This window comes from Archocentrus centrarchus, chromosome 21 (assembly GCF_007364275.1).
Source record: "Archocentrus centrarchus isolate MPI-CPG fArcCen1 chromosome 21, fArcCen1, whole genome shotgun sequence".
Classification (NCBI taxonomy): domain Eukaryota; kingdom Metazoa; phylum Chordata; class Actinopteri; order Cichliformes; family Cichlidae; genus Archocentrus; species Archocentrus centrarchus.
The window spans coordinates 7,865,056-7,883,233 of record NC_044366.1 but is presented as its reverse complement, the minus strand read 5'-3'; the positions used below and the strand labels follow the sequence as shown (position 1 = coordinate 7,883,233).

Genomic DNA, 18,178 nt, shown 5'->3' with positions numbered 1-18,178 from the left:
ATGAAAGTTTAATGAGGTCTCTATTGCTCCAAAGGTATGATTTTAGTTTTCTGATGAAGTCTTTGGGGAGTCTTCCAGACGACAAACTATAACATTTATCATTTTCTTTTGAAGACCCTCAATTGTCACTGTAGCAGCAACTTTCTTTGGCAACACTGTAACAGACAAAACATGTTTGTAAGATGCCCTTTAACAACTATTACACAGCATTTGAGCTTTTGTTTTGCAAGCTGGAGATTTAGCTGAATCCCCCTGCTGAAGGCATGACACCTGCTTTAAGCAAAGATGCAGGACCCAGCCTCACGTGTGGATTAAAGAAAGACGTAAGCACACTCCAAAGAAAGCAAGGCTCAATTGTGCATATGCGTTTACCTATTCAGTTTGGCCTCCACAACAAAGGGACTCGAGACATGACTCTTGTAACGATTAAAGAAAATCCTTCATTTTGACCTTTAACTTTTACAATGGTCTGTGCTGCTAATGAGTCACAAGGCCTTTTCCTTTTGTATACAGTTTCACTAATCCTGAAGTAAAGACAAAATGAAAACCAAATCACTTTTGCAACTTTAATCTTTGGACAAAACACACAAATATCCTGTTTTAATTAAAATAGAATTAAACCATCGTTCTGTGTGTTGCACTTTGTGGACTAACCTGAGTATTATGTCATATTTTGTGTTAGTACGTGCTACAGTGAGTAAAACTGAGGCGTACTTCTTCAAACATGAACAGTTTTTCATGTACAGTGTTGGCAGTCTGTCCTCCTATGGGGACACATGGCTCTGTTGACCTGTCCATTTATTTTTAGAGCACCACCAGGATCTCAGTGTCTGTCATCAGGCAGCATAGAGAGCCATAGCTGCATACCTCCCTGGTGTATGTTACCCACCCAAAAATTACTCATTCGTTATAGTTATACTGCCACAGTTGGCAGAATTTTAGCTGCAACAATCAGTTAAACACTTGTGCACACACACATAGACCTGAATATAGGATGCAAAGCACAAACTTCCATTAAGACTTCTTTCCATAGCAAAACTGAACATTCATCATATCATGCCTCAAATTAAATTTCAGTTAATCATTGGTGTATCAGTGGCCTGTCACATTTTTAATTCAATATAATAAATTTTGACATCTGTCAGGGCAGGAAAATAAAAAGATTTTTCCACAAGAATTTTATACCTGTCCTTGTGATGAGGGACATTTAGACGTTTAGGCTGGGAAATAAAAATAATTGATTATATTATCGCCTGTCAGTCTATCATAATTAACAAATTGTGACTAATATTTATTAGACACCGTGAAGTACTAATAAAATAGTGGCTGCCGCATTATTTGTATATGAAAATCTTTCCTTAATAAAGAACATCTTTTATGTTCAGGCTATCAGAAACGCTAGCTTGTGAAACATTTTTAAAATTCATTAATCCAGTAATGAACATCCTTTGGGCCTTTTGTTTTTTTTTTTCTGGTGATGTTTTGTCCATCAGCTCCAGCGTCTAACGCAGCGCTTCCCCTTTAAATCCGACCAGCTGAGCTCAGCCAGGAAGTAGCGCAGTGACCTGGAGCAGACGCCTTCATCAACACAGTCACGTTTGTTTACGTTCATGCTTCTTCTCTGATCGACAGGTCGTTTGGGTTTCTCTATTCTTAGGGACCCAGTGTCGATCCGCAGCCGCAGCACTAACGTCCAGGTTGCCGTTGTGACATTTTGGGAGCATGGCGGACGGTCCAGAGGCTGATGTCGACGACCCGCCCAGTATCATTTTCCCCCCGCTCATCACCGTTTCTGATCTACCCAGCGCCACAGCTGCAGGTAACTATGGCCGTACGAGCCGTGCCCGATGATGATGACGACGATGATTCATCCTCACAAGGGACCGCAGGCTGTCGTCAAACTGTGCAGTGTTTGCAAGAAGACGGCCAGTATGCATGACATATTACAGATGTGGGGCTGTTGGGGGGGGCGATGGGCTTGTGTTGCCTAATAAGGTGTGGCCAATGGTTTCAGGAAGCAAATCAGAGCTCAAGTGCCGCAATATGGCTACGACACTTCATCTGTATTTTTGTCTAGTCACACAAGTAATAGAGTTGTAATGTATTGATTTGACCGGTAGGTTGAGGCATAAAAGCTCCCTGTGGTAAAAACATCTGCAGCACATACCCTAATGTTATATAGCCCTTCCATGTGTATTTAAGAAGCTGTTACATTGTGTACATCTCCATCTGTGGCTTTCATCTGAAGACAATATGGAACCGTTTTAGTAGCGCCACAGAAGCATGGTTTAAATAAAAAAAAAAGGCACTACACCATCACTGTTCCTTCTTCTGCAAGGACACTTAGGATCATCTGCAGCCACCTAACGTGTATTTTCTCTGTATGATCTATAAGGTGATATAAAGGGAGCTACACTCGATACACTCTATATTATTCAGAATAGTTCAGCTTCTTTTAAGATACAGTTACAGATTTCTATAAAATATCATTTTGTCCATGATCCATCCACCCATCCATTTTCTTCCGCTTACCCTTCTCAGGGTTGCTGGGGGGGCTGAAGCTTATCCCAGCTGTCATAGGGCGAGAGGTGGGGCACACCCTGGATAGGTTGCCAGCCTGTCACACAGAAAGACAGAGAACCATTCACACTCACATTCACACCTGCAGCCAAGTTAGAATCACCAATTAATCTAAGCCCACTAATGGTAATGAATTTCCCTGCAGGACCAGACAAAACCAGCTTTTCGTTTCTGTTATTCTCTCTAAATTGGTGTGTCTCTGGCAGGTCGTAACCTGAAGGAATGGCTCCAGGAGCAGTTCTGCGGCAAACCTCTGGAGCAGGATGACATGCGGCTCCACAACGCGGCCTATGTCGGAGATCTGGACACCCTGAGGAACCTGCTGCAGGAAGACGGCTTCAGACGGTGAGGCTGAGCAATAATAACAGTATGTGGTACTTTTAGTTAGCAAGGTTAGCATGTGCTTTACCTGGTAAATGCTAAAGCAAAACATCAATGAAAATGAACACTATGAAAAAAGCACATACAGCTAAAGGATCAAAGTTTAATGACCAAAGCAAAGTCAAAGCAGTATGTCCCAGTTGTATTGTATTTGCGTTGCATGCAATGGAATACATTGTATGTAGCAAAAGTAGAATTTCAAAAAAAGCATACAGTTTAGATCTCAGGATATCTGTGGGAGCCTTGTGGAGGGAACCATCTCTACAGCGCGACAGGAGGTCTAAAAATACACAGAACATTTCAGTGCCCGCAGTTCAGTAACCACAGAAGAAATCTAATGCAAAAAGCTTTGCTGCTGTTAGCTGCACTCTGTCCTCATGCTGATGCTGTATTGCTGGCGCAATCAGAGCCTGGCTTTACCAACTGGCAACCATACAGGGCCACGTCATAGTGATCAGCACACACAACCCCAGCCCCGCAGTGACTGTATGCAGCCATCGAACTAGCTCCCAGTGTCCAAACCATTATTACTGCTCGAGTAAGTTCATTTCTTTTACACATGTTTTATAACATGCTCTTATTTCCACAAATCACTTTTTACCTCATACGGATTCCTTTGCCCTCAATATGCTGACTTGGCTGAGGCAGTAGCGCTAGAAGGTTATTTAAATAGGTAGTTCTTTCAAATATTTGATTTACTATGACTGTGCACATGAAAATCTTTTTCTGCTGTAATATTTTCTGGTCATTGCCCTCCTTTACATTCTGTTTTTAATTGATAGAAAATGTAAGTAGTGGTTACTTTATTACCCTGGACCATTTCTTCCTCTGTTTTGGTGTTAGGCGTATCAATGAGAAGTCTGTGTGGTGTTGTGGCTGTTTGCCCTGCACCCCTCTGCGGATTGCAGCCACAGCAGGACACGCAGCGTGCGTGGCCTATCTGATCGCTCAGGGAGCCGAAGTGGACCTAGTTGATGTCAAAGGCCAAACCGCTCTGTACGTAGCTGTGGTTAATGGTCACCTAGATTGCGTACGGATTCTTCTTGAAGCTGGAGCTGATCCCAACGGGAGCCGCCACCACCGCAGCACCCCGCTGTACCATGCTGCACGAGTGGGGAGGCTGGACATACTGCAGGAGCTCATCAGGTGAGGATCAAACTAAAGTCTACATGTACAGAACTGTCCTATATGCAAGTTGAATGTGTGAATTTGTGCAAAAAAAAATTGGCAGTAAAATTAGTTTTATCTTCGCTCCCACAACTGATTAGCCCTGATTTATTGTTGTTTCTTTTCATATGATTTTTTCTTTGAGCAGGAGATTATCTATGTGCTCTGCATTTTTAATCTACTACTTGTTATGTGATGCAATTGTTTCCACAGCTTCAAACAGCTGTTTCGTAACTTCCTGACTTTAAGAAACATTTTCTGTCACCTTTCCCAGAAAGCACAAAGACAACCATAAGACCCCCCCCCCCACACACACACACACACAGAAAAAGAATAAAAAGGAAAAAAAGAATTAATGAATAAATTCAACAGAATTTCGCCAGCTGCAATTTTTAGATGAATCCTGGAAGTCCCATTATGACCACTGGCGCTGTAGCTCGGCGATTTCACAACAGACCTCAGACTTGCACTTTCAGACTAACCCAGCTTTCTTGTGGAGGAGAGATTTCCAGCAGTTTTCAGTTAGAGTACTGAGTTTTTAAGTGAGAAGGTGGCAGGCCACGTGAAGGGTGGGGTCAGGAGCATGCTTATCTCATTTTTTTTTGACATTCTCTGTAAATTTGTCCCCCATGGTAAGACTGTCGTGGTGGAGTTCTACTTAAATGACTTGAGGCGAGACATTCAGAGGAAATGATTTGAACTGAGGTGTGGGCTATTGTGCCACTAAAAACAGGGGAGCCTCCCAACACATTCTCTTCTTACCTCCTATCAGATTTGCCACCCAATGAGTTTCTGTTTCCCCAAAATAAAAATTAATTTGAAGAGTTCCTGAAGATAAGGAGATTTGGCACAAATGCAAGGGAAGAGAATGGGACTTGATCTAGAAGTAACAGCTGTGCTGCAAGCAGTCTGTACTTAATACAATAAGATAAACTTCAATGGGGCACTTCTTACTTCTGCTAAGCATGCACGAAGCTTCATTGCATTGCAACTTTTTCTACGGCTCCAATATGATCAACCATTCCACAAGAGCAGTTCAACAAATGTCATGTTAATTCACGTTAGGGGTACAATTAAGTGCACTAATCTACATCTTTACTACGATAATGTGTAGATATGTTGTTAACTTCAAAGGTGCATGTGTCAGTGAAACAACACGGTTGGCTCTTATGTTTTCTGGTTCTGTTGATTTGCTTTTTGGAGTCAGGGGTGGGAAAAGAAAATATTCTCAACAGACTGAAAAGACAAACATCGTCATTTCTTAGATATCGACCTCGCTCCGCTGCTGAAGTCTGATCTATGAATTTGTTATATAAAGGATGGCTTCTCAGATTATATTTTTCCACAATAATATATATCTAAATTATTTTCTTTAGATTGGATCAAAGTTTTATAAAAGCAAATTGTGTCTCTGATTTGCTTTGTCATAGATTCAATGCTGATGTTGACATGGACCACCAGCTGGGTCCCCGGCTCCTGTTAAGTGCCCGTACCCTCAACACTCTAGTGGTCTGTCCTCTCTACATAAGTGCTGCCTACCACCACCTTCACTGTTTCCGGCTGCTGCTCCAGGCCGGTGCGCAGCCCGACTTCAACTACACGGGGCCTGTCTGCCATGAGGCTCTGACACGCGGTTTGGCTTCCTGCCTTCTGGATGCAGTCCTACGACATGGATGTGAGGTGGCCTTCATCCACCTGCTGCTGGACCATGGAGCCAACCCAGCCCTCGTACCCTGGGATGAGTCAGAGTTGGAGGCTCCAAACCGGAGGAAAGTTGATCCAGAGGCACTCAGGGTCTTCCTGGAAGCAAAGAGTAAGTATTAATAATGTATGGCTGTTGGTAGTTAAAAGAAGGGTTTTATTTTTTTTAATTATTTTTATGAAGCTTCAGCTTGGAGATTTCTCGATCCATTAGCACCTCACAAAACTACAATATTAGTTCTGAGTGTGAAATAAATGTAAATTCTTGTAGTTTTTAGTGGTATTAAATGCAGGATTTTGTTGTGTAGTAGTATGTGTTGCACACACACAAATATGAATGAAAATATATATTCTTAAAAAATAAACTATAATGAAATGAAAGCTTGCAAGGCCCTGCTGGCAGCTGCATTTATATATTTGACTGGTAGTGACTCCTGCACCTGAATAGAGCTATATAATAATTAATAATAATCTTTCACCTTTCTGATCATTGAATTAGTTGTTGACTGTTCTGACAGAATATTTTTGACATGTCCGACCTGAAAAAGCACAGGTGTAAATAATAAAGTAAATGTTTATCAGTGGCGGCACCCATTGTGTGCATGCTACTTGGTGTAAGCAATCTACAATACAATTAATTTTACAGATATGAAAAGTACCATCACACAATTGTCTACACAGAAAGTAATAATAATTATAAGGTTCAGTTGTAATGCTCTTATCACAACCAGTGTTACAAAAGGCTTCCCAAAAAAATACACAATATGCAAAAAAACCAAACAAAACTCTAGGACATAAATGAGATGAGAAATACTTAATTTATCACGTATTTGGGAAATTCTTTCATTATAGCAGTTGAAATGATCAATAATAATAATAATATGTGGTATGAAATATTTATTGTATCTATGTAAAATTATAATCTCAAATTAAAAACTGTATGCAGTTTGACTCCATAGTAAGGAATAAAGTAAAATTAACATTGCAATTTCAAAGTTAAAAGAAAAATGGAGCTAAGCTATGAATGATAATAAGATAATATAATGTACAATAAAATTACTAAGGCTATGTTCACACTGCAGCCTGAAGTGACCCAAATCTGATTTTTTTCGCCCTCATGCGACCTGTATCTGATCTTTTCATGACAGTCTGAACAACACAGATCCGATTTTTTTCAGATGCGACCCAGGCCACTTGGATATGTGGTCCTAAATCCGACACGTATCAGATCTTTTCAAATGCGACCTGTGTGTGTACGGCCAGGTCACATTTATCCGACCTGCACGTTGATGCTCGACTAATGTCACTATTCTGCGTCCCGTTACGCAGACGCAGGAAGGAAAACATTTTTTTTTTTGTCCTCCAAACTTTATTTATTATTAACAAGTATATACATAACATATTGATGCCAGGGTTACAGAAAGAAAAAACAGGAAAAAAATAAGAGGAGTATAAGGTCCATGACAATAAGCAGAATAAATATAATACAAAATTCTTAATTAACATGGAATTTTTCAAATATATGACTTGTCTTAATTGCCTTCTTGTTCTCCAGTTCTTTGATTGTAGTGCTGTATTGCAGAAGCTCTTGACAGAAGTGGTTAATATTTGGTTTGGAGTCTGTCCATCTGGTTTCATGAATATGAAATTTTCTCAGGAGCAGCAGCAGTTGAATGAAGTCAGTGACGTCTTTGTCCATGTCTTTGTTCTCAAAACATATTATAATGTCCTTCTCTTTAAGTTGAATTATTTGTCCAGTTTTCTGCCCAATGTAATGTTGTAAATCAGTCCAGAATATTTTGACATGTACACACTGATAAAATAAATGAGAAATTGTTTCACTATATGACTCACGGAAAGAACATGAGTAGTTAATATTAAAATTAAACCTCTCCAGTGTTTTTTAACTGGATATATATTATGTAAGATTTTAAAAGAAACTTCCATAACCTTATTGTTTAAACAAAATTTCCCTCCATGCAGCCAAATGTAATTTCAGCTTATTTCTCCATATAAAGAAGATCAGTATGATCTTCCAGCTGGCAGAGCTACCTTTTGCAAATTTGTCCTTATTACTCTATTGGAACATCTTTTTATACTGATATCAATGTCACCAATCAGTATGCCGCTATTGAGTGAATCAGTAACTAAAATGTTAGATGCTGAGCCCTGAAAAAGTTGCAGCACACCTCTCGGTAAGGCATCAAACACAACTGCATATTCTTTGGGAGTAACAGGCAGATTAAACTCAGATAAAAATTCTCCATATGTGAAGAGACTCCCTTGAGCATTAAAGAGCTCCAGGATAATGATAAGTTTCCATGTCAGAAGAGCTTGCTTATGAAAATTGGACAATTTTACAGGTAACTTTTCAATTTTGTAGTCACATTTAAGCAGAAATTTTGCCCCGCCCATCAAACCAAAGACATGTTTTGGAAAGGTGTTCCAAATCATGTCTTTCTCTTTAAGTTTGTTAACCACTTCACTTTAAAAGAATTATTTAACATTTCAAAACTCAGAACTTCCAGACCACCATATTTTTTGGCATTACATAAAATGTCTTTTTTTTTTCTCCATATAAAATTAAATGACAATTTGTCATTTTAGATATCTGCTTGGGCAGGAAGGAAAACATACTATGTGACTTCGTCTGTTGTTCACACACAGATCACATCCAAGTCGCATATATTTGGAAATGTGAACGAAAGCGCAAAAAAATCGGATTTGGGTCACTTCAGACTGCTGTGTGAACGTAGCCTAAGACTTGCATCACGGTGGCTGTGGCTCAGGAGGTAGAGCAGGTCATCTACTAATCAGAAGGTTCGATTCCTGGCTGCTCCAGTCTGCATGCCAATGTAACCTTGGATGCAAGATACTGAATTGCTCTCCGATGCAACCATCAGAGAATGAATGTGTGTGAATGTTAGATAGTAAGCACTTAGCTGTAGAAGGAAGTGCTTGTATGAATGGGTAAATGCAAACAGTCGATGGTCTCTTGTCTCTAAACACAAGGTGGAACCAGTTAGCAGGTTCCTGCCTGAAGATCTCAGGCTTTGGGGTGGTTGGTACAGGGGAAGCATGACCGTATGTATTCTGGAGCCAGGTCATGAAAGGCTTTAAAAGTACAATTTTAAAATCAGTTCTAAGACACTTCGGCAGCCAGTGTAGAGTCATTAAAATTGGTGTATTATGTTCTCTTTTTTTTGGTTTTTGTAAGAAGTCATGCTGCTGGGTGATAGTTTGTATGGTTCATATTGAACAAAATGAAGTCTATCAATTGCTAACATGTTAACTGACTGATACCTGTTAAGAGACTATTGCAATATTCTAACTGAGAGGCAATAAAAGCATGAATAATAGTCTGAGTGTCACTGAAACTTTCACAATAATAAAGTCTGTTTAGTGGATTTTACTGGGAGATAAAGCTGCGAGTCATCGACATAGAAGTGGATCAAAATGTTACATGCAACAGGCACCTTGTAATCCATGTAAGAAAAATGCAGTCACTCTTTCTGAACATGTTGATAGTGAGAAGCTGATACAAAGATCACCATAAATTACAATGAAAAATGTGAAAGGTCAATTAAAGTAATAACCAGTTTTTACCCTCATGGCTTACCTGAATCTGCATTTTAGTTCATATGCAGCTGCTCAGCCACCTTTATGTTTTTTCTCCTCTCAGGAAACCCCCGTAGGCTGACACACTTGTGTCGCATCCGGATCCGCAGAGCGATGGGCAAAAACCGTCTAAACCACATACCTTCACTACCGCTTCCAGAACCTATCAAGAATTTCTTGCTTCACCAAAACTGACTGTCATCCACCTACTGGTCGTGTAAATTATTTGTCTAACCTAGTCCTTAAAAGAAACCTCAGTCAGTCCCAAAGACACACTATTCCATAAACACTGTAAACCCAATCTGTTAATTCCTTATTATTTTATAACAATAAACAATGAATAATATTATTTTCCAAATAATATTTGTTTGGAAACCATTCGTTATGTAAAAATCTTCCTACCACTGTAATGATTATTTAAAATGCTTCTTAACTTATCGGAGAAGCCTTAGTTATATATTGACTTGTGGAAACTGTGTGTATTCTAAATGTTTGCCTTGTGACCTCCCAGATCGCCAGGATGTTTTCTGGTAATACTAAAAGTAGCACTTTTTAGCTTAACGACCAGAGTGAGCGGTTTGAAGCAACGATTTAAACAAGCCATCCACAGGCTGAGAGGAATATTGTCCAGATGCAGCTCCTTGTATTGTTCGCTTATGTTTTACGTAAACCAGGCAGTGTGATGGCAAACTGTGCAGCCACTCAGCATTCTGAAATTCATAGTGTAGATCCTCTTTGTTAGCCGTATGCCTTAACTTTGAGTTTGGGAAACATGGCTTCAAAGATTGATTAGACCAGAGTTACTAAAAATAATCCAGATTACTAAAGTATGAAATTCCAGCTGAGCAATTAAAGGAACTTGATCCTAATGGACACAAATGTTTACATTTGGAGCCGTACATGTCATCATCAACATATGAAAGAAAGCTTTCTGGTTTTTTTTGGTTTTTTTTTGGTTTGTTTGGCTGGGGGAGGGGGATTTCGTATTGTTTAAACAAATGTAATGAAACTCCTTTTCTGTGAGACTGACAATCAGTGAAATTGTGAATGAAATCTATTTGTGATAAACAGAATAAGTTTGTATTCATTAGTCAGAAAGCTGCCATCTCTGGGAGTCTGTTGCACCTACTGTGTACTGTGCAGGTCTGTTGCACAGCATATTTTGTCCTCAAAACATTAACATTTAAATGTTGACCATGTTGAGTCAGTTTTGCTTTATATATGTCAGCTTTATTAGAATGAGTAAATGTAGTGTAATTGTGTATTTTCTCCTGTATGTTGTTTTCATTATTTAAAACTGTACGGAGCGTGTGGTGAGTGGGTCAGACAGATCCTTCAAAATCAGCATCATTTCGCGTGGTTGCCGTTCTGTTATCCATCTTTCTTGAATGAGCATGAGATAATTATATCTACTCCTTTCCTCACAGTCCCCTCAAAGATCATTTTATAGTCCAAAATAACTTGAGTTTGATTTAATCCAGTGAGACAAAAATCACCCCTCTGTCAATATCATGGCAACACAGCGCATTTAAGATTTTGTTAAGGAAAAGCACATAATTAGCGTGTTCCACCAAATCTGCTTTAGTTTAAATCCTGGAGCACGGAGCAATCAGCAGATGCTGATCTGATCTAACTGGACACTTTAGAGCAGAGGTTCTCAATCTTTTTTCAGGCAAAGGGCCCTTAGAAATGAAATGTAGCCCTCAAAATCCTAAGTTTTTGGTGTTGTGTGTTGTTGCACACTACATGCCCGTTTCCTCTCTCACGGCTGCAGCCTTGCAGTTTCTCACTGTTGTCTTTCAACTTGTGATATTTAAAGAAGTATAATTTTTAATACAAATGTGACAGCGTCCTCGATGGGTTCGTTTATTACTGACGTGAGGCTAATAAATGGTCCAGGATATCATGATGGTTGAGAAAACCGCATTTTGGTGAAAACATAAGAGGCCCAGTGGAAAATGCACAGCCTGGGAAACCCTGGATGAAAGCAGCAGGGAGCACAACAGCAGGGGGAGATGCTATCAATCCCAGAAAGTTCTGGCATAGACCTGAGAAGATAGACTGGGATGGCTTCTGGAAAAAAGTCTCAGGCGGAAATAAAGACTTCCTGAAAACATGTTTCTTCATAGTATGACTATTTTGAAAGGATAAAGTGAACTGAAACAGTATTTAGTCTTTTATTGGATGGTTAAAAAAAAAATCAGATTTAAATCATATAATTACAAGTGACAGTCAGTGTCCTGCTGTTTTTAAAGTGCTATATAAATAAAGTTGGTTTGGCTTGGCTAGAGCAATAACACTCACAAAAGTAACTCTCTATCCAGTCAGAGGCGTGAAAAAAACCCCCGAAGTCCAGTGTGCAAGTGAATGGATTTAACAGGTTTTCATGCATGCCTGTGCACAACTGTTACCATGAGGTCTCTAGATGGCACTGTCTTCCTTTCAAGCGTGGCAGAAATCTCCTATAAATCCTTATTCCTTCTTTCTTCTCATTTCACTTTTCCCCCTCATCTCTGCTTTTTTTTGTCTTTCTTTCTTTCTTTCTTTTAACTACCTCTCATCTTTCTCTCCATCTATCGTCTCCTGACTGAGGTGCCTGCAGAAGATTCAGATGCAGACCTCGGCATGTGCGCTTAAGAGCCCCATCCTTTCAGATCTCATTAAAGCAACTCTTTCATTACCAGAACACACAGAGAGATGCAGAATGAGGCCCTTTGGGCTTGGGCAGAGAGAAGAAGTCACTGGACAGTTTGGTAAACCGCTGTCTTCCCATTGGGAGTTTCTATTGCGAGAGTCCTCTCTTTTAAGTCAGATTTATTTTATGTTGGCATTTATTTAGGAATACACCCTGTTATATTTATTGTGGACTGAGTTATTAAAGAGGCTGCATTTGAAAGTGAGCTACAAAAACAACACGATAAGTCCTCTTTTGAAAGCAACATGCCAAACACAAGGGATTACATTTTACTGGTGACTGTTTCATGGATCAAACCTTCAAATCATTATCAGCATTAACAGTATTTGAACACCAAAGCGAGTTCTTTGGTTGTGTAGCTGGAACAAAAGAGAAACAGAGATGGGAAACGGTTTGTTTCCCTTCAAAATCACCAGGAGCCTGGAAAAGCTGAATGGTGTTGTTCATTCCTGAGTTTATTTGCACCGCAAACTGCAATCAAAAGCTCAACAGCCTCTGCTAATATCGCCGCAGTGTTCCGCTTCAACTCGGGACCAGCGTGCAAGGCGAAGTTAAATGCAGTGCGGCTCGCTTCATGAGCAAACCGCAGCTGTTAGATATGGATTAAATGTTGTTTCCATGGATGTGGTGTTTTTGTGTAAAATTTTGTTGAGTTCTGTGGGTGCGCGTGTGTGTGTATAAATGAGGAAGTGTGCAAGTGTGTCTATTTATTTATTTTATTTTAGATCAAAACTCACCTGTATCTCGTTAAGTACTTCCACCATCATCTCTTTGTGCCCCCCTCTTGTATGGGCGGCCTGTTCTCCTGCACTTGCACTGGCGACTAGCCTGTTAACATTTGGTAATTGCCACGCGCTTTAATTTGAATGATCTCATTCCTTAGGCGTTCCGGAACTCTTTAGTTTCCTTCAATGACCACATCACTGCATGTTTACACACACACACACACACACACACACACACACACACACACACACACACACACACACACACACACACACAGAGGTATCCCGCCTCTGATGCAGTGCAACGCCAGCCTCATCAAATTCAGGCTCCTTTAGTTACCACGAGGAATCAAAACCCAGAGCAGCTAAACGTGATTCAGAAATGACATAAAACTGAGTCGGTCATTTTTTGGGGCCCAAGAAAAGCTATAATTTACTTTTCAGCTCATGACTGATCAGTTGAACAGGAAAGCCTGGGTGTGGAGCCTGAAGATATTGATCATTTTTTTACTTATATGTCATACTCTAACTCACACATGTGGGTCACGACTCCACGCTCAGAAGCAGTTTTCCTCTATTAAGGCTAGTCTTGCTCTATAAACCACTCAATCAGTGCCGAAGTACGACACACACAGAGAATTCCTTTAGGTTTATTGATATAATTAAAGAGTATATGGTTAAAAATATTGAAAGAATCTTTCCTAATAAACGTGTGTTTTAATTAAAAACCTCAGAGGGGCTTAATGAGCCTTAATTTGACTGTTTTCCAAAAGAAGCCGGTAGTTGTGAAGTGTGGCAAGGGCAGGAAGGATGTAGAGTGATTGCTTCTGTAATTACTGTCACAGACTGTAACTTGGGTCTTATACTTAATCAGCTCCCTCTCATTTGGGTGTTGTTTAGTTATTGCATGTCTATTACAGCTTGTCTTGCATGGTCTGCCTTTCAGGAACAATTAAGTCTGAAAGCAGCTGCTCTAACTGTAAACTTTAAAGACAAAAAAAAAAATAGCGTATCACATTAAACTAGTTTTATCCATATTCACTCATTAGCAGTGATGATGGGAAATTAGCTAGTGGACTGTGGGCCTGGTGTGGAAAACAGATGCATTATAATTGTTCACTTAAGCTGCTGCTAATTAGGCGTTATAAAGCATCGTTTGCTCATTATGCACAGAGCAACAGTCACAGAATTAGACTATATTGGAAAATGTACTGGCTGTGCTGGTACAATGACAATAATTTATTCTTTTTTTTTTAAGTATATTTATGCCTATAAAAAGCATGCCGATTTTAGCCATGCTTATTAGGTTCTTCTTTGGATCAACTGGTTCATCTCTGGTCAAGACTAAAATAACCACTGACTGAATTACCCCTGAGTTTTGTAACCACTTTTACTCCCAGGATAAATCACTAAATCGATCACTATGTTGTACTTGAAGTTCTATCTAGCAGAATAAGTCTGTCAGATTTTTTTGCTTTGCTTCATAACTGCAATCAAAAACGTTTTGCAACTGTACCCATAAAAAAATGTACATTTTGATTTGAATTTGTTGTGTAGGTCTGCAGGGTTTCATTGCTCCTGCAACCCCCTTAATGTGAATATTATCCCTCAGAATGGAAGATCAGAGTGAAGCTCAGTTTGCCCATGGGAGCTGGAATTACAGCACACAACTCATTGAATGTCGGAACAAAAAGAAAACATTATGTTACTGATCACACACCCGACCCTGACACATAACCTTCAGGCTCGGATGCTGTGGGCTGTTCCTCTCAAAACTGCTGCTCGGTCTCTGGTTCACAGCGCGCTCAGATCACCAGCGATAATCATGGCAGTGAGGCTGGGTTAGTTTAACACACAAGTTGAAGTCCACAGTGAAACTGCAAGTGTGCTGGAAGTTGTCCAGAGGTGCAGAAGCAGACAGCTTTGATGGGGGATAGCAGCCAAATTTAGAACAGTTTTTTGATTTTTTTTATAGGCGAGTTACATGACTAAATCCTCTTATTTGAATGCATAAAAATAGGTGCTGAGTGTGATTATAGCAGTCTTTCTATTATTGCTTTATTCACATCTGCCTTGATTTTTTTTTAATATATATGAGCTAAAACTGAGCTGAACCCAGACAAAAGATTGAGACAGATGCTATGTACCTGCCAAATTCTATCATGTTATGTTAACCTGTCAGGAATGGAAAAACCCCACTGAGTGTTGCTCTGCTACATGTCAAAATGAGAACCTTTCAGAACAAAGTCTTTTTTGTGTGTGTAAGAACTGATATTATGGTGGGTAACTGCACTGGAGAGCCTGGGGATCAGTTAATGGCAGCATGACAATGTCCATTACACCAAACTACCCATGATTAATTACTTCCGTAGAACTGCACTGCTCATGGGAAGGATTTTCCACCACTGAGAAGATCCCTTGGCAAGAAGAAGGGGGGGTATGTTGGATGAGGAACAAAGCTGTGGAGCTGTCATGGACAGTAGGGTTGGAGGGACTGTGGTTGGGGGTAGAGATGATGGGTTGTGAGGTCCTCCTCCTCCTCTTCTTCCTCTTTTTTTTTTTTTTTTTTTTTTTGCCCCTCTCACAAAAATTAACCAACAACCATTGGGCAGCTTCCCAAACCGCTGGCTGACAACAACATGGGCAGGAAGAAACCCCAGTTAAACAGAAAAGGGGATAAGAGGAAGAGAGTCATTCAGTGGCCACCACTGTGGGAATGTTGTAAACTGTGTTTTCCTGAGGCCTTGGGAATCCCACACCAGAGCTGGAACCTGCGGGCATGGAAAATGGGGTCTGCATCCCCCAAGAGATGAGATGTCAGATAGAGAACAACATCACTTGTTGTGGGGAGATGGCAGCGATGCACTTTCTGACTGTGGAACTGAGGGGCAGACGAGTAGAATAGAAATCTAAATAATATCGTACTGAAAACAAAGGGTTTATTTAGTGAGGCACAGAGAAAAAGGACCAGCCTTCCACTAAATTAGCAGCCTTACTATGCACTTCAGTAGTAAGTGAATCTCTAAATCATGTATTTTTTTATGCAAATGTCATAGGAGTGATTATTTGTAGTAACTACAGCACATGAGAACTTGATGTGGTCCCTGCATATGTACTCGTACCCTGAGGTCCTGACGTGTAGACGAACCCTGTGTTAAAATCTAATCTCATTGTTATTACCAATGTCAAGTATGTGTTGATTAATTCAGTAACACAAACACCGGAGCTTTTGCCATAAGATAATTAAACAGCCGCATGCAGTGTGATGAGAACACTCCACTGAGCGATCAACCGCAATTCAGCAATTCAGCTTCGTCACGAGAGCCCCCAGCAGGTTGATCTATGGACCAAATACCACACACACTTACTCAGAAGTTGCTCTGTTAGACACAGAGGCATGTAGAAGAATGGTCTCCACATGTTTGCAACGTACTGGATATGTCAAACAACAGCAGGTATGGAAAAATGGTGGTACCTGTTCCAAATGGCCAGTGTAAAAATTTTGATGGGGGGCTTTTTAATCGAAAACCTTATCTTTCTTCTGTCAAGCTTATGAACAGCAGTCATTAAGGTGTTTTTACACTGTGGAATAACAATTATACTACAAGTCTAATACAGTACTGATTGTAGCTAATCTGTGATGACATCAGTTTAAGTCATGTTAAACTGCATGAACTGCTTGAGGTCAGTTACTGTCTTCAAAGCAACTTTGGTGCCTCAGGATGGCGATAAATCAGCAATGAGACAGTCTATCAGTCTGATGTCAGCTTTCAATTGAATGGGATCAGATTGTCAGTTATATAAACTGTGATAAACTTGCAAAAACTGCAAATCTGTTGGTCTGTACATACATAGAAATTCACACTAATTTCTTCCATTCAGAGTTCAGACAGAATCTCACAGATCTGAAACAGAAATTCCTCCACAAATAGTCGACGTAGCTAACATAGCTGCTTGGCAACCTTGCTCTTATATATCAACAACTAGTTGCCAACCAGTTGAGTTGAGTCCTCAACTGTAAAGAGACATGTCACATGTGATTTGTGCTCATTGGTGTAGACTGACTCAGACTGACTGCAGTGTGTTGGCAATCTGCCTGCATTCATAAATTCACAATTATTTGCAAACCTTCACCAATCTGTCTGAGAGTGACCGCAGTTTGAGTTAGACTGCAATAGTTTAGGAGGCAGGTTGTGTTTCATGATGTGACCAGTGCAATTGCCTTGCCATTGAAATACAGACTGGCGACCTGTCCAGGGTGTATTCTGCCTCTTGCTCTATGGCAGCAGGGATAGACTCGAGCCCCCTCACAACCCTGAATTGCATAAGCTGAAGAAGATGATGGATGGATGGATGGATGGATGGATGGATGGATGGATGGATGGATGGATGGATGAAAGAGACACCCAGAAGTTGAGGGTTTTGCATGCTCAAAGTCTAGGTGACCAGTTGGTCGATGCAAAATGTGAAGAAATTTGATGCAATCACGGGGCAACCAGTGGTCACAAGGAGGTGCATCTTTCACTGTGATCATATATGGAACCAACGTCTGGCTGGTAAAGAATCTATTTATTGGAAAACTTGAACAGGTCTTTTAGTGCAAACGAATGCTGAACAATACTAAAAGACACCCAACTGTCACTCAAATATAATATAAGGCATACATTTTTGTTTTTTAACACCATCTAAAGTTCATAAGCGCCTGTGCTACAGCATAAATAGAACAAGGAAATATCTGATATATATATGTGTGTGTGTAGAGAGAGAGGAAGAGAGAGAGTATATGCATGCATCTTTGTCCCACTTTAAAGGTTCAGCTGTGAGGCCACTGTGGAACACCACATCAAATCAACCATTTCCTGCACCGATAAGCACCTTCCCAGATTTGCTGGTGAAACAGTGCTGAATGTAAATAAGTGTAAATAAGTGAATCCTTGTTCACAAGCTGTGAGAAATTTTCATGTTTGGGAAATGTTTAAGGTGAAGAGTTATCTCTGTTTCTGCCTGCTGCCATTTCAAATAATAACAAATAATATTATTATTCTAATCCTGTCAATGTAATCATATGTTTTTTTAAACAAACAAACAAACTCAAAATCCTAACTCTACAGTTCTTCTTCTTCTTAACGTTCCAGCTTATTTCTTGAGTTGTGTTGCAGCTGTTTGGGATTTATCTCAGTTGTTAGTAGTTTTGCCTTTTCTTTTATATGTCAAACACAATGAATCAGCATTTCTCTTTGAGCTGGGGCTATTCTTAGTATTCCCAAAAGTAATTCACAGACACAAATGAAAAACATACAAGCACAAAAAC

The 18,178-nt window shown here is 40.0% G+C and overlaps 1 protein-coding gene across 2 annotated transcripts; it reads left to right on the top strand.

Annotated features, from left to right (window-relative positions):
- The first annotated feature begins 1,539 nt into the window (after window positions 1-1,539).
- asb1 (ankyrin repeat and SOCS box containing 1) lies at window positions 1,540-11,474 on the top strand. 2 transcript variants are annotated; one of them, XM_030758971.1, is made up of 5 exons: window positions 1,540-1,819; window positions 2,787-2,925; window positions 3,805-4,107; window positions 5,559-5,941; window positions 7,385-7,527. In XM_030758971.1, the coding sequence occupies exons 1-5, from the start codon at window positions 1,723-1,725 to the stop codon at window positions 7,390-7,392; spliced, it is 930 nt and encodes a 309-aa protein (XP_030614831.1). In that variant the 5' UTR covers window positions 1,540-1,722; the 3' UTR covers window positions 7,393-7,527. The 2 variants fall into 2 exon arrangements, with proteins under 2 accessions (XP_030614831.1, XP_030614830.1); XM_030758970.1 differs by lacking the exon at window positions 7,385-7,527 and adding an exon at window positions 9,512-11,474 and having other exon boundaries at window positions 1,543-1,819.
- Window positions 11,475-18,178: the final 6,704 nt, after the last annotated feature.